The sequence below is a fragment of the Mobula hypostoma genome, chromosome 16 (assembly GCF_963921235.1).
Source record: "Mobula hypostoma chromosome 16, sMobHyp1.1, whole genome shotgun sequence".
Classification (NCBI taxonomy): domain Eukaryota; kingdom Metazoa; phylum Chordata; class Chondrichthyes; order Myliobatiformes; family Myliobatidae; genus Mobula; species Mobula hypostoma.
The window spans coordinates 37,819,664-37,836,281 of record NC_086112.1 but is presented as its reverse complement, the minus strand read 5'-3'; the positions used below and the strand labels follow the sequence as shown (position 1 = coordinate 37,836,281).

Here is a 16,618-nt window from a genome sequence, read left to right as displayed (position 1 = left end):
AAATGTTTCAACTTTTGCTTCATTGCTCACAGACGATAACTCATCCTTACTGAGAACTGGGATGTTCTGGGAGCATTCCCCTGCCACTTTTTAATTATGCATTACCATTCATGACTAAATTGGTATGACTGCAGAATTTGGTCTGTTGGTTGCACCAATGCCATATTCAAGTTCGCTGATTAGATTATGAGAACACTCAGTCCTCTTTTATTGTCATTTAGAAATGCATACATGCATTAAGAAATAATACATTGTTTCTCCGGAGTGATATTATAGAAAACAGGACAAACCAAAGACTAACACTGACAGAACCACATAATTATATAGCTACAGCAGTGCAAAACAATACCGTAATTTGATGCAGAACAAACCATGGGCACGGTAAATAAAGTCTCAAAAGTCCCCGAGTCGATCAACTCCCGAGTCCCCGATAGGTGGCAAAAGGGAGAAACTCCCTGCCATAAACCTCCAAGCACTGTGTTGGAAGCAGCCGACCACAGCCGACACTGAGTCCATCTGTCTGAAAACTTCGAGCTTCCGACCAGCCTCTCCGATACAGCCTCCCGAGCGCCATCCACTGCTGAGCGCCTTCGACCTCGCCCCGGCCGCTGAAACAAGCAAAGCCGAGGATTTCGGGGCCTTCTGCTCTGGAGATTCCGGTTACCACACAGTAGCAGCGGCAGCGAAGCGGGCATTTCAGAAGTTTCTCCAGATGTTCCTCCGTACTCTCACATCCGTCTTCATCAAATCAGAATTCAGAATTGTGCATGGTCCCCTACTTGACAGATAACAGACATCACCACGGAAGTGGCCGCGTGCGCTGCGTGATGATACTGTTGTAGGCAGAATCAAAAGTGGTGACGACTCAGCGTGTAAGAGATTGAAAATCTGGCTGAGTGGTACTACAACAGCAACCTCTTACTCGTCAGCAAGGCCAAGGAGCTGATTATTGATTTCAGGAGGAGAAACCAGAGGTTCATTGGAGGATCCGTGGTGGAGTGGGTCAGCAACTATAAATTCCTCTGTGTTTTTATTTTGGACAACCTGTCCCGGACCCAGCATGTAAGTGCAATTACAAAGAAAGCATGGCAGGGCCTCTACTTCCTTAGTTTGCGAACATTCTAAAACTTTGACAAACTTCTATCGATGTATGATGGAGAATGTATTGACTGGCTGCATCACAGCCTGGAATGGAAACACCAATGTCCTTGAACAGAAAATCCTACAAAAAAAATAGTGTATATGGCCCAGTCCATCATGGGTAAACCCTCTCAGTCATTGAGCACATCTACACAGAGCATTGTTGCAGGAAAGCAGCATCCATCTTCAGGGACCCCCACCACCCGGGCCATCATCACTTCTGCAACACACACAAAATGCTGGAGGAACTCAGCAGGCCAGGCAAACTCAAGCAGTCATAGGGACAATCTGCAAGTCCATACAAACAACCCTAGGTCATGATAGAACTCAATTCCCTGGAACTGCATAGAAGCAGCATCATCAGCTCCTACTCATTTGATCCCCAAACTTGATAGCAATAGAATAGTGAAGAGATATTGGGCAATGATGTTATAGATTATAACATCATTTATTTCTGTTAATCTGATGGTCCTCAGCACCTCATAGATAACCAGTTCTGGGCTTTCAGATCTGTTCCATGTCTGTGTCCATTTGTTATGTGTATCATTATTTATATACTTTGTGGCCATTTTATTAGGTATACCTGTACACCTGCTCATTAATGCAAATATCTAATCAGCCAATCCTGTGGCAACATCTCAATGCATAAAAGCATGCAGACATGGTCAATGTTTCGTTGTTGTTCAGACCAAACATCAGAATGGAGAAGTACGATCAAAGTGACTCTGATCATGGAATGATGATTGGTGGCAGATGGAGTGGTTTGGGCATCTCAGAAACTGCTGATCTCCTGAATTTTCATGCACAGTTTCTAGAGTTTACAGAGAATGGGGTGAAAAACAAATAAAAACATCTAGTGAATGGCGGCTCTGTGGGGAAAAATTATGCTTTGTTAATAAGAGAGGTCAGAGGAGATTGGGTGACAGGAATGTGCCTGTAACTCAAACAACTACGTGTTACAACAGTGGGCATGCTGTAAAGCATCTCTGACCGCAGAACATGTCGAACCTTGAAGTGGGTGGGCTACAGCAGTAGAAGACCATGAATATACACTCAGTGGTCACTTTATTTAGGAACAGGAGTGGCCAATGAGTGTGCTTATTCATCATTTATATAAATAATTTGGATACAAATGCACAAGATTTGATCAGCAAGTTTGGAGATACCACAAAATTAGGAGGTGGTGTTGATAGTGAAAAAGGTTATTGTACATTTCAAAGGATTTTGGTCAATTAGGGCAGTAAGCCTGGAAGTGGAAAATAGACTTCAAGACAGATAAGTGGAATGATGCATTTTGGAAAGTCAAACCAGCTAGGAAGTGTAATGGATCAGTGAGACCAAGGAGTACAAGTCCACAGTTCATTGAAAGCAGTGTCATGTAGGCAGGGTGGTGAAAAAAAAAGTTGAACATGCTGGCCTTCATTAGTGTATAGGAGTCGGGACATTATGTTGCATTGTACAAGTTGTTGGTGAGGCCACATTCGGAGTACTATATACAGTTGTGGTCACCCTGTTGTAAAAAAGGTGTGGTGAAACTGGAAAGGGTGCAGAAAAAAAATCTACAAGGATTTTTCAAGACTAGAGTGCCAGAGTTATAAGGAGAGATTGACCAGGCTAGGTCTTTATTCCTTGGAGTGTAGGAGAATGAAGGATGCCTGTATGGTGTGACAGGATCCTGAATTATCCCTATGAACTATGCTTTTAAGAAGAGAAAGAGAGACTTGTTCAACACAAGCACCTTGTTAGAGAGAGAGAGAGAGAGAGAGAGAGACTGCGACTGCTTTGAGATGGTGTTATGGTTTTTCTGCAGCGTGTTTACACTTTTGCAAAGACACTGCCAGCTTCTGTGTTTTTACAGAGAGAAGGGAGGAGCTACTTGATGGACAGCTGGTGTTCAACATGGTGAGATAAATAGAAGGTCAGCTGATAGACACACAGACACATGGTTTTGGACACTGGGTGAGCTTTGTTGTGCCCGCAGAAAGGTGAGTTTTTGGAGGATCGAACTGGAGAATCGATCAGTGGCTCTTGCAGTGTGGAAAAGATGTGACCAGTGGGGAGTTATTTGTGTGTCCAACCCTCGCCTGCGTTGATAATTCCACCACAGAAGAATGGTCCCCTTTGTTGTTGTCACATTCGGTGACTTCTGAAGAATTTTGGAGGACAATGGGAAGAATCGATGGCATCAGCTCACCTGAAGACTCAAATCTCTCTCTCTCTCTCTCTCTCTCTCTCTCTCTCTCTCTCTCTCTCTCCCTATCTCCCTATCTCTCTATCTCTCTATCTCTCTATCTCTCTATCTCTCTATCTCTCTATCACTCTATCACTCTCCCCATCACTACTCAACTCAATACCACCAACTGAACTTTACTCATCACCGTAAGACTGATCCATAGGCTTGAAGAAGCTTGGTTTTTCTATTTCCACACATACATATAATCATTGCTAATCTGTTTGATATATCTGAATTTTATTACTGTATTGTGTAGTTACTAATAAATAGCATTAGTTAATAGCAATACCAGACACCAAAGTGTTTTCTATTTCTGCTGGTTCTTTAACCAGTCACGGGGTATGTGACAATGGAAATATTTAAAATTATGCGCAGTATTAAGGTGGATAGTAACTCCTCAGGAGGGTGAGTTCAAATTTAGGGGCAGAGATTTAGGGTGAGAGGGGAAAACCCTGAGGGACAAAGGGTGGTGAATATATAGGACAAGCTGCCAGAGGAAGTGGTTGAGGCAGGTAGAATAGCATCATTTAAGAAACACTTGCATAGCTACTTGGAGGAGCAGACTTAGAGGGATATGACCAAATGCAAGAAGTTGCAACTAACTTGTTGTGCACCGTGGTCAGCTTGGATTTATTTGGACGGAAGGTCTGTATTAGTGCTGCGTTGCTTTATGACTATAGGGCTCTATCCCATTAAGTGAGACTGTGCGGCCATACAACATGATGGAGGATCTCCTCAACTAAAGACATGTACATTTAAACTAACAAACACGAGGAAAATCTGCAGATTCTGAACTCCAAAGCAACACACACAAAATGCTGGAGGAACTCAGCAGGCTAGGCAGCATCTATGGAAAAGAGTTAACAATCGATGTTTTGGGCGAAGGCTCTTCATCAGGACCTTTGATCCTATGTCCACAGCATTTGGATTTTATATGGCAACTTCATTGTTGTGATTATTAACATTCCTTTCAGTAGTAGCAATGCTATCCTCCAAAATGCAAATTTCATCATGATTTGGAAATGTTTGAAAAGCAATATTGAGCCATTGAAGTTAAAGCTTTCAACAGCCCTGTCACCATCCTTGGAAATATCAGCATTCTTTCTGTGGAGAAAGTCAATCTGTCAAGTTTCACCCTTGTTATTTTGTAATCGTGGTTAGTTAAGAAAACAGAATTGTTAATAGATTTCTAAACTCTTATTTTGCAACATCTTATTTGTTAACAGTAGGTGGAAATTAGCAACAATTTCTAAAAGAGCCTTTGGCAAAAAATTATGTAGAGATCTTTTCATATCAACATATGCAATTCATTGCTAGAATATATTGTACATTAGTATGCTTGTATATTAGTTTAACAACGCATGTGCTGCTGAGCTGTCTTGGAAATACAATTTTGTAATAACATTAGTGGATATCCCATGGCTTTTCTTAGTCAGTTGATGTATGTTCTGCATCTTATACATGTGTTTGTGTTACTGATTCTGTCTCTGCCTTTCTCTCAAAGTTGCTGCGTTCACCAGCAACTTTGTGTGTTGCTTGAATTTCCAGCATCTGCAGAATTCCTCGTGTTTCTGCCTTTCTCAGTTCCTTTTCTGTTCCTTGCCTTCTGTCTTTTGGATCAGAGTTGATGTATGACTGGATGTAAAAGGGGTTGCAAAAAGACCTGCTGATTTTCCATACCTTTCACATGCATGTTTGAGGTATTTTTCTCCTTTAACTGTTGGTTTTCTACCATTGTTGCACGTGCCGCTATGTATCTTGTCTCTTTTCCTTGCATCTTTTTCTAGTCTGCAGCCAGTCCATCTCTTGTCTACTTCACCCCTTTCTGATTTTAATGTAAAGTTGATATCATCTGCATAAGAGCATATTTTCCCCATCTACATTTTAATTCCTTCATGAATACCATAAATCCCCTTGCCTTTTCCCATGATCCCATTGCTTCTGCCCTCTCCCATCCCCTTACCTTTCGATCATGTCAGACTCTTCCTTGATCCTGTTGCCCTTTTCCTCAAACCCATTGCCTCCATCTTCAATCCCGTCAGTTTTGCCCTCAATGCCTTTGCCTCTGTACTGATCTCATTGCCTTCTCCTTAATCTTATTGCCTTTACCCATTCAAAGATGTTAACTTTCTTCTCTTTTCCCTTCTCTTCAATTATGGTACTGAAATTATGTTTTAGTTTCTGAAGCCAGTGCAGATTACCCGGTCTGTGTGGGATATACATGCATGCAAATTAGATATTTAATTCAAGAGATGCCAACTGTCTCTATTGCAAGTGCAGGGATATTAGAATATAGGTCTTTAGGAAGGGGTTGAACTCGGAAAACAATGATGTGGACCTGGGATAAAAAAGCAACACCTGACAGTAGGGGAATAGTAGTTAATACTGATGAAGAAAAACTGCTGGAGTTAAAGTGCATCTTATTTACACTTTGAAGGTAGAACCAATCAAATTTGGCAACATGATATACAGAACTGCAAGGCTTGATTTGCAGAGATAATTTTACCACTTCATGAGATCTGAAAGATAAGCACTTGTATATAAAGAAATCTATTGTAATCTTACAGTTTAATTTGAAAGAAACTGAAGGCGTTTTTAAATAGGATAATAGCAAACATCACTGAATTGTGACGCAAAAATGTTATATCAAACAAGAGGTTTCCATGAGATGTTAAATATGTAATATAAATTGTAGATAATTAAGTTGATTTGTTGCTACTGTGATATTCTTATGACAAAGTGAGACCCCCCACATAAGAATTCACAATAAATTGATATTACCATAATTTTATTTTCTGAAATTAAGTACGGCATTAAAAAATTGTGAGTTTTGCTTTTGTACATATGCTGCAAGTTCCATGACGCTAACTTGTGTTGGAGAAAGAGGCAGTCATTCAGTAATTCTAATCCACTCTGCTATTCAGTTAGATTACAGATGATGTGTATCTTAACTCCATTTACCCGTCTTTTCTCCACATCCTAAATGTCAGCTTTATTAACAGAATTTTAAACAGGAATGTTGTACCAACTTTATTCACTGGAAAAATACAACTGGGAGATTTCCAGAATTAATATGAGATCTCTCCATTTGTCAGCATCTCTAGGAAGAGGTACAGTCGACGTTTCGGGCCTAGACCCTTCATCAGGCTAACTGAAAGATGAGATAGTAAGAGATTTGAAAGGGGGAGGGGGAGATCCGAAATGATAGGAGAAGACAGGAGGGGGAGGGATGGAGCTAAGTGCTGGAAAGTTGATTGGCAAAAGGGATATGAGAGGATCATGGGACGGGAGGTCTAGGGAGAAAGAAAGGGGGAGGGGGGAAGCCCAGAGGATAGGCAAGGAGTATAGTGAGATGGACAGAGGGAGAAAAAGGAGAGAGAAAAAAAAATATAATAATAATAATAATAAATAAATAAGTAGTAATGGATGGGGTAAGAAGGGGAGGTGGGGCATTAGCGGAAGTTAGAGAAGTCAATGTTCATGCCATCAGGTTGGAGGCTACCCAGACGGAATATAAGGTGTTGTTTCTCCAAACTGAGTGTGGCTTCATCTTTACAGTAGAGGAGGCCGTGGATAGACATATCAGAATGGAAATGGGATGTGGAATTAAAATGTGTGGCCGCTGGGAGATCCTGCTTTCTCTGGCGGACAGAGCGTAGGTGTTCAGCAAAACGGTCTCCCAGCCTGTGTCAGGTCTCGCCAATATATAGAAGGTCGCATCGGGAGCACCGGACGCAGTATACCACACCAGCCGACTCACAGGTGAAGTGTCGCCTCATCTGGAAGGACTGTCTGGGGCCCTGAATAGTGGTGACGGAGGAAGTGTAAGGGCATGTGTAGCACTTGTTCCTGAAGGAGGAAGTGTCCGCCAGAGAAAGCAGGATCTCCCAGTGGCCACACATTTTAATTCCACATCCCATTCCCATTCTGATATGTCTATCCACGGCCTCCTCTACTGTCAAGATGAAGCCACACTCAGGTTGGAGGAACAACACCTCATATTCTGTCTGGGTAGCCTCCAACCTGATGGCATGAACACTGACTTCTTTAACTTCCGTTAATGGCCCACCACCCCTTCGTACCCCACCCATTATTTATTTATTTATTATTACCTTTTTTTCTCTCTCCTTTTTCTCCCTTTGTCCATCTCACTATACTCCTTGCCCATCCTCTGGGCTTCCCCCCTCCCCCTTTCTTTCTCCCTAGGCCTCCTGTCCCATGATCCTCTCATATCCCTTTTGTCAATCAACTATCCAGCTCTTGGCTCCATCCCTCCCCCTCCTGTCTTCTCCTACCATTTTGGATCTCCCCCTCCCCCTCCCCCTCCCACTTTCAAATCTCTTACTAGCTCTTCTTTCAGTTAGTCCTGACGAAGGGTCTTGGCCTGAAACGCTGACTGTACCTCTTCCCATAGATGCTGGCTGGCCTGCTGCATTCACTAGCAATTTTTATGTGTGTTGCTTGAAATTCCAGCATCTTCAGATTTCCTCATGTTTGCATTCTCTCCATTTGTATTTGTTTATGTGCTTGAGGGGTCTTGATTTTTGTATTATTTCTTCAAGGTAATCTTCTCAAATTGTAAGAGACTTAACATCAAGAAGTTGCACTTGCCCAGTTGACTAAAATTTGGAGGCATTTTGTTGGATTAAGTATTTCAAATATTTGCCCTTGCCCTCTGGCAGCATGTAGCTGGAATATCTCAATGCTTGTGACTTACTGAAAAAGTGATTCAAATCAGGAGCACATCATTTTTAATAGCGGGTTTTCTCTGAATACTGAAGTAGTTCTGTCAACTGAATAATATGCTGCTTTTCAAGAGAAATCAAATAAATGTGGAGAGGTGCAGGCCTCTCACCTGCTGAGTGACAAATAAAATCCAACAGAGAACATAGTGAGATTTCAGTAGGCTGAAAGAGAAACCATATTTATACCTGGAAATTTCATCATGTAGTCCAGTGTCTAATGAACACAACTTTCACTTGGACACTCTATATTCAGTTGACTAGGTGCTCAGTCATGGCATGTAGTAATTTACGAAATATTTGGAAATAGCAATTTATTAAAGGTGACTTTGTATTTGTCTTATGACTAATGATAGTTATTGAATGATCTAATCATTGGATTAAATTACCCTTTTCAAGTGTTTACATATTACAAACTACTTAATTTGCTGGAAAAAGTGGTGTGCGTTTCAGTAGTCAAAATGAAGCCCTGCTTCGAAAATGATGAGATCAGGATTGTCCCAGAGATACTAGGGTAAAAGTTCACCTTTGATCTGTTATGTGTGATATTATAATTCTTGCACACTTCCTTTAATTTCTGAAGTTCAATAGAACTGAACTTCAAAAGCTGAGGACACAATATACGTCACATACCGAGTTCTTGCAACTGCCTGTCATCTATTAAACTGTTTAAATATAAGCACATTAAACTTTACTTGATCTTGATCTTGTCATCTTCCCTTAGTCAAGGAATTTGTAATGTAAGTTAGAAGTGCTGAATTTTCACTTTCTCTCATATTTATTAAGTAGCAACTCAGAGGACTCGTGAAAATAACCAACACAGGATTTCAAAGAGTTCCCTCCCTAATTTTCATTGATGGGATATGGGAATAGCTGTCAGGGACAGCATTTATTGTTCAATCCTAATTGACCTTAAGAACAAACAAGAGAAAATCTGCAGATGCTGGAAATCCGAGCAACACACACAAAATGCTGTAGGAACTGAGCAGGCCAGGCAACATCTATAGAAAAAAGTACAGACGACATTTCAGGCTGAAACCCTTTGTGATGATGAACTATCATCTTAATTGGCTGTGTTTCTGGAGGTTCCTTGGCTCAAACTCTCAGCTATACTATTCACTGGTTGGCAGAGTCAGGGATTTATCAAGTATGAAGTTTCTGACTTGACAGCAATAAATATTAAAGGATTTATCTTAAAAAATAACACAAAATAGAATTGAACAAGATGTACATAATTGAAATCCTAGTAATCACATTCATAGTATTTCCATGGACATGATTAAAAATGAGTTACTGTAAATTCAAATAAAATCCTGAATGTTCTTTCAACCTTTTTCCTATTTCATATGACACCTTCAAGTTGAATTGTTGTTCAGTTTTAATATAGTTTATGGCAAAGTTCAATCTAAACATATTGCATTCATTCTTGAGGTTTGTTTTATATAATTGTCTTTCTTCATTAGAAGATGTGCTGGTTAATTTTTGCTCGGCAAACTGCAATTACAACCAATATGCTGTTATTATCCAGCATCTTATTGCATGTAGCAGGAATCATAAATTATTGCTGTAGAAAAATCAGTTGAACATGGATATAGTAGCTGGAAATCTTACTGACAACTCATGCTCCAGTTACATAACGAAAAGTAAGTGACTTTTCCACTAATTTATCCTATTGTGCAGTATGTGGTGTGATGGAAGCCTATGTTAGTGCAGGTTATAAGCTTCTTTTCCTGCTCTTACTGTTAATACGATACTTGGAATTAACTGTCTATCCCCAACATGTCAAAATAATCTGGAATTCAGGAACTTTCACGACTTTAATGTTGCATACTATTTACCAAGCTAATACTTAGCTAATAATTCTGCTCAAACTGTCCAGTTCAAATTAGTATGCTGATGATAAAGCCTGAATATTCTGAAAAATCTGATGTTGAATAGAACGATCTACACAATGTTGAGTATCTCTGTTCACTCTAATGACCCCATTCCGAAATCAGATGTGAATAACCAGAAAAGGAGATCTTTTCCAAATGCTTACAAGTATCTCTAAAATAGATAGTCCACTAAATATTAGCAAAATGCATCTCTTTGACAATGTTAAATCAGTACAACAAATGCAGACTTTTATGGTATTTTAAAAAAATTGATGGGCCATGAGTAATAAACTGCAAAGGGCAGCTTTTATTTTTCATCATTAATTGTCCTGAAGAAGATGATGGCTGGCTCCACCGATCAAAGTCACAGCTACAGTATACTTTTCACTGGTTGATTGAATCAGGAATGGGTTGAGCATGCAATTTTTAACTTGTCATCAGTAACTAGTAAAATAATAGATACCTATATAAAATAGAATTGAACAAGACAAGTACCTAATTTAATTCTCAGTACTCACATTCGAAACATACTTACATAGGCATGAATAAAAATGAAATACTATTTAAAAAAAAACCTAACCAAGGAATTGAAAAATAAATAACTGGACCATTTTTTGCAATGAATGCAATGCGTTTTTGAGGTACATTTTACTGATCTGTTATATTTCAAGCTTCAGTCAGTTATCACATTCAGTGTCCTTCATTGGAATAGTGACTCTTGATAAGCATTATATGTCCAAAGGCACTGTAGGAAATGCTTTCAATTAGCTTCTAGAATATAAAAGAACACGCAAAATTCTGCAGGTGCTGAAAATCCAAAGCAACACACACAAAACGCTGGAGGAACTCAGCAGGTCAGAGAGCATCAAGGAAATAAACAGTCAACATTTTGGGTCAAGATCCTTCTTCAGGACTGGAAAGGAAAGGGGAAGACACCAGAATGAAAGAGTGTGGGGAGGAGGAGGAGGAGGATAGCTGTAAGGTGATAGGTGAAGCTCGGTGGGTGAGAAAGGTAAAGGGCGGACAGAAAGGAATCTGATAGGAGAGGAGAGTGACCCATAGGAGAAAGGGAAGGAGGAGGGTCACCGGGGGTGGTGATACACAGTTGAAAAGAGGTTAAGAGGCCAGTGTGGGGAATAGAAGAAGAGGGCAGGGGGAGGGAATTTTTTTTAACTAAAAGGATATTCACATCATCAAGATAGAGGCTACCCAGCCAGAAAATAAAGTATCGTTCCTCCACCTTGAGGGTGGTACAAGAGGAACCCATGGGCCGACATGCTGGAATGGGAATTAAACTACTTGGCCAGCATCAAGTTCTGCTTTCCATGAATGGACTGGAGGTACTTGATGAAGTGGTCCGCCAACTTACGATGGGTCTTGTCAATGTAGAAGTGGCCGCATTAACACAATAGACAGCCCCAGCAGACTTGCAGGCAAAGTGTTACTTCACCTGGAAGGGCTGTTTGGGGTCCTGAATGAAGGTGAGGGAGGAGGTGAATGGGCAGGTGTACCACTTTGGCCACTTGCAGGGATAAGAGCCAGGAGGGAGATTAGTGGGACGTATAAATGGACAGGGCTATATATACTACATATAAATTTTGGTTTAAACAATGCAAGCTTTCTAGTGAAACTGACGTGGATAATTTGTAAAATCTTCACAAAAACTCAGCTGTTTGGTCTCTGTCAATTGTTATAACTGAGATTTTCTGTCAGAGGTAATGAGAGACAGTGAATATGCTTGTGTAAGTATGGACAAAGGTGCAATTTTGTGACAGTGGCTAATGCTGAAGTAATATTAAACTTCATGTATTTTGTTATGGCTGTCATTTTTCATGCTTTCATATTTTGGTTTGATGAGGCAGTAAAGCTCATAGTCAGCTAGCACAGTGCCATCTGATGATGTTATGCCATGTAGTCAAACTAATAGAAAAGGCTGAGGAAACAATGCTATTCTGCTCGGAAAACATGTCGACAGTTTGGCATCCTTTTTGCTCCTGAACTGAACATCTGTCTGTGATACTTGTTTCTGTCACAAAGACCACTTATTTTTAATTCTGTAAAGTCTTCCCCTTCGGTTCCTTCCTATCAAATCAGGGACAGCCCCATCCACCCCAAACCATGTCTTAGACCATAAGACATAGGAGCAAAATTAGGCCCTTCAGCCCATCGAGTCTGCTCCACCATTTCATCATGGCTGATTCTGGATCCCATTCAATCCCATACACCTTCCCTCTCCCCATATCCCTTGATGCCCCAACCAATCAGGAATTTATCAACTTCTGCATTGAATACACCCACAGATTTGGCCTCCACTGCAGTCTGTGGCAGAGCATTCCCCAGATTCACCATGCTTTGGCTAAAAATAGTCCTCCTTACTTCAGTTCTAAAAGGTCACCCCTCAATTTTGAGGCTGTGCCCATTAGTTCTGGATACCCCCACCAGAGGAAGCATCTCCTCTACATCCACCCTATCTAGTGCTGTCAACATTTGGTACATTTCAATGAGATCCCCACGCGTTCTTCTAAATTCCAGTGAGTACTGGCCCAAAGCTGCCAAACACTTCTTATATGCTACGCCTGTATTCCCGGGATAGTCCTCGTGAACCTCCTTGCTCTCTGCAATCACTATACATCCTTTCTGAGATAAGGGGCCCAAACCTGTTGACAATATTTCAAGTGCGGCCTGACAAGTGTCTTGTAAAGCTTCAGCATTATTCCTTGTATTTATATTCAATTCCCCTTGAAATAAATGCCAACATTGTATTTGCCTTCTTTACCACAGACTCAGCCTGTGAATTAACTTCCTGGGAGTTGTGCACGAGGACTATTAGGTCCCTTTGCACTTCCGATGTTTGAATTTTATCCTCATTTAGATAATAGTCCACAGTATTGTTCCTTTTACCACAATGTATTATCATACTTTACCCAATTGGTATCTTTATTGGTGTAAACCCAGGCTGTACTGTTCCTTCAGAGGCAGGTTACGTGTTCAGGTGCTATTGCAGAGATTTGAAGACATAACCTAGACTGGCACTTCATGCAGTGCAGGAAAAAAGTGCTGCATTTTCAGAGATTGTCTCTTTCACATGTAATATTAAAATTGAAAATCCATATCTCCTTAAAAGAAAAAATAATAATTATGTAATTACATCGTGCTTTTCATAGACCCTTCTGCAATGAGGAGAAGATGGGGGTGCGATGCAGCGCCGGCGGTCACTTCGGTGGTGATGTCTGTTATTTGTCAAGTAGGGGACCGTGCACAATTCTGATCTGGTGGAAACAGACGTGAGAGTACGGAGGAATGTCTGGAGAAACTTCTGAAATGCCCACTTCGCTGCCGCTGTTACTGTGTGGTAACCGGAATCTCCAGAGCAGAAGGCCCTGAATCCTTGGCTTTGCTTGTTTCAGTGGCTGGGCAAGGTCGAAAGCGCTCGGCAGAGGATGGCGCTTGGGAGGCTGTATCGGAGGGGCTGGTTGGAGGCTCGAAGTTTTCGGACGGACGGACTCAGTGTCAGCTGTGGTCGAGTGCTTCCAATGCATCGGCAGTTGTCAGTGCCTGGAGGGAGTTTCTCCCTTTGCCGCCTGCTGTCGGGGACTCGGGAGTCGATCGACTCGGAACTTTGAGACTTTTTTTTACCGTGCCCGTGGTCTGTCCTTATGGTATTGTTTTGCACTGTTTTAGCTATATGTTATAATTATGTGGTTCTGTCAATGTTAGTCTTTGGTTTGTCCTGTTTTTCTGTGATATCACTCTGGAGGAACATTGTATCATTTCTTAATGCATGCATTTCTAAATGACAATAAACGAGGATTGAGTGTTCTCATAATCTAAATTCCTGACATATTTTACATTCAGTGAATTACTTCTGAAGAATACTTGTTATTGTAACAGCAGAAATGAAGCCTACAGTTTGTGCATACTATTCCACAAGAGCAATGTATTAGTGACTAGTTTTTATCTGATGTGATGAATATTTGAAAATTTTGAACGAGTATCAGTCTTCAAAATATTATGAATAAATCTTTTGTATCCAATAAAGAAGGCTTCAGTTTAACATCTAACCTGGAATGTGTCACCTCTGATACTGCGGCAGTCCCTTGGTACTGCATTAGCTTATCACCTAGACTTTCAGAGTTATACCTCAGGAATTTGAGTTCAACCTTCTGACATAAGTAAGAGTGATAACAACTGAACCACAGCTGATTTAGGCTCCATGGTCACATTGAAAGAAGACCAAGAGAGTTCCAATGGTGGTATTTTTCCCTTTCTTCAATTGTTTCCATGTTCCCTTGTCAGACCTTTGTATTTTAACCTAAGTACATTAGTTCATCCAAAATACTGTTATGCTTTTATCGTATTGCATACCCTATATATGCAAGTTATTTTAACGCAAACAACAGGAATTCTGCAGATGCTGGAAATTCAAGCAACACACATCAAAGTTGCTGGTGAACGCAGCAGGCCAGGCAGCATCTATAGGAAGAGGCGCAGTCGATGTTTCAGGCCGAGTCCTGACGAAGGGTCTCGGCCTGAAACGTCGACTGCGCCTCTTCCTATAGATGCTGCCTGGCCTGCTGCGTTCACCAGCAACTTTGATGTGTGTTGCTATGCAAGTTATTGTTGTTTTTATATTTTAATTAATGCTGATTATGTTTAGTTTTATGCCATTAGTCCTGTATCAGTAGTTATTCAATAAAATTTTCCTTTTGTGCATCATAGTACTTGATTTCACAGTAATATTGTGTTTAATTTGGATAAGATTCTGAATTATGGTAATGACAATGAACTGGCCACTATTGTCCCTAGTTATACTTAACAAAAATTCCATTTTGCTTGAGTAACTGACTTCAGCTGAAGTAATGTTGAGGGACTGGTACTGATTTTGATGTCCAGGGAGTAGGAAAAGATTAAAAAATAGATAGGCCTGTTATTATGTTCACATATATCCTTCGAGCTCATACCAGTATTGAAATCAGTTAGTAATTATCATCAAACTTTACCTTTTAGTTGATTAAGTTTTTAGTCACTGATTACTTATCTGTGGTTGCAGGATTTCCTATCGCGGCCAAATCTTATTGAAGATTTCAAAAATTTTAATGGAAGGTATGGTTATGATATTCTTGTCTTACTGACCATATTCTTTGGTGAAGGAGGTGAAGCAACTCGACAACTTGCCATCTACACTGACAATGATGAACTAAGCAACAGGGTGAGTCATCTAAAATTCTCTTCATTTTGTTGCTTTTCATTGGACTGTATGTTAAACTGAAAGTGTCATACCTCTTAGTTTTCAGCTTTACCGTTTAATAGGATATGAAGCCATTTTCACTGCAGCACCTGATCTTAAAATCTCTAAAGACAACAGACTGTTGTCTGACAAAATACCTTCCTTATACCACACCCCAATAATCTGATTTACATTGGTACTTAGTTTGTAAGGAAGAAATATCCATATACAGTACCAGTTCTCTGTTTTCAATGCAATAAATAGCTTAAGTATTTCAGAAACCCATCTTGAATCCTCTACTTGACAGGGCAGTGTTAGGCAAGGGCCTGTGCCTAGCAGGTAGATAGGGGTATTTCCACCTTAAAAATCAGAAAGATGTGTGACAATGTGTGGAAATTTGTGTCCGTCTAAAGCACCCCTTTGAAAGCAGTCAAATTCAAATTCTTAACCATGCCATTGAGAATCAGCAAAGCAGTGCTTGCATTGTTTTACATTTTCTAAGGCAGCATTTAGCTATGCTGCTCAGCCACTGCTCCTGGCTTGCTTGTGAAAATTTTCAGTTTATATTAGATAATTTTATTCCTTATCAAAAGTACACAAGGAGGTATGTTGAGAGTCTTAAACATACACTTCATTTAGGAATTTTGTTTGCATTGGGTTTAACTAAAATTCCAAAAAAATGAGAGGATGCATTGAACTATCAATTTCTTGTAGCTATATTAAGACTAAATAAGCTCATCTGAGTAAGGCGAGCATTATGTTATTTCAAAATAAATACCTATTACACCAAGTTCCATATGACATGTTAGCAATGCTTCCTCCTGTACTATATTAAATAAATACGTACTTACTTAGCCACTAATGATTAGCAGTATTAATGGGACAGATTTTACATAAACATATTAAGCATTTGTACATCATATTAATGAGTGAATTTTAGAGCATGCTTGGGATCTTGATAATGCTGAACTGGCATATTTTCCGAATTTTTTGATATTCCTCAAAGCACTTTTTAAATTAGCTCATATCTTATGTCACAGAGTCACATTTTACACTGAACTTTGTTGGTTTCAGGGGGAGTATAGACATTTTGGACGTTGGATCATGGAGAAGCCTGGGGACTGGGATCCATGGGCAAGTGTGGAAACTAGAGCCTCATAAGTCTTGGGGGAGAGTGGCAAATGTTACCTAATGGGCCAAATGCCAAATCTTTGGGATTTCTGAATGGTCAGATACCTGTTACCACTTTCTCTGGCAGCTTGTTCCATATACCCACCAACATCTTTGGAAAAACTTTATCTCCTTTAAATTTTTACTCTGTCACTGTAAACCTCTGTCCTCTAGTTTTAGATTCTTTTATCCTGGTAAAAAGATTATGACCATCTACTTTATCTATACACCT

The 16,618-nt window shown here is 40.2% G+C and overlaps 1 protein-coding gene across 4 annotated transcripts in view; it reads left to right on the top strand.

Moving 5' to 3' along the window:
* The window catches only part of LOC134357338 (protein prune homolog 2-like), a 338,972-nt gene that overhangs the window by 190,217 nt on the left and 132,137 nt on the right, over positions 1-16,618 (top strand). For all 4 annotated transcript variants that reach the window (XM_063068774.1, XM_063068772.1, XM_063068773.1 and 1 more), the window contains exon 7: positions 15,040-15,198. In XM_063068774.1, coding sequence (XP_062924844.1) covers positions 15,040-15,198 — 159 coding nt within the window. The remainder of the gene's footprint in view (positions 1-15,039; positions 15,199-16,618) is intronic.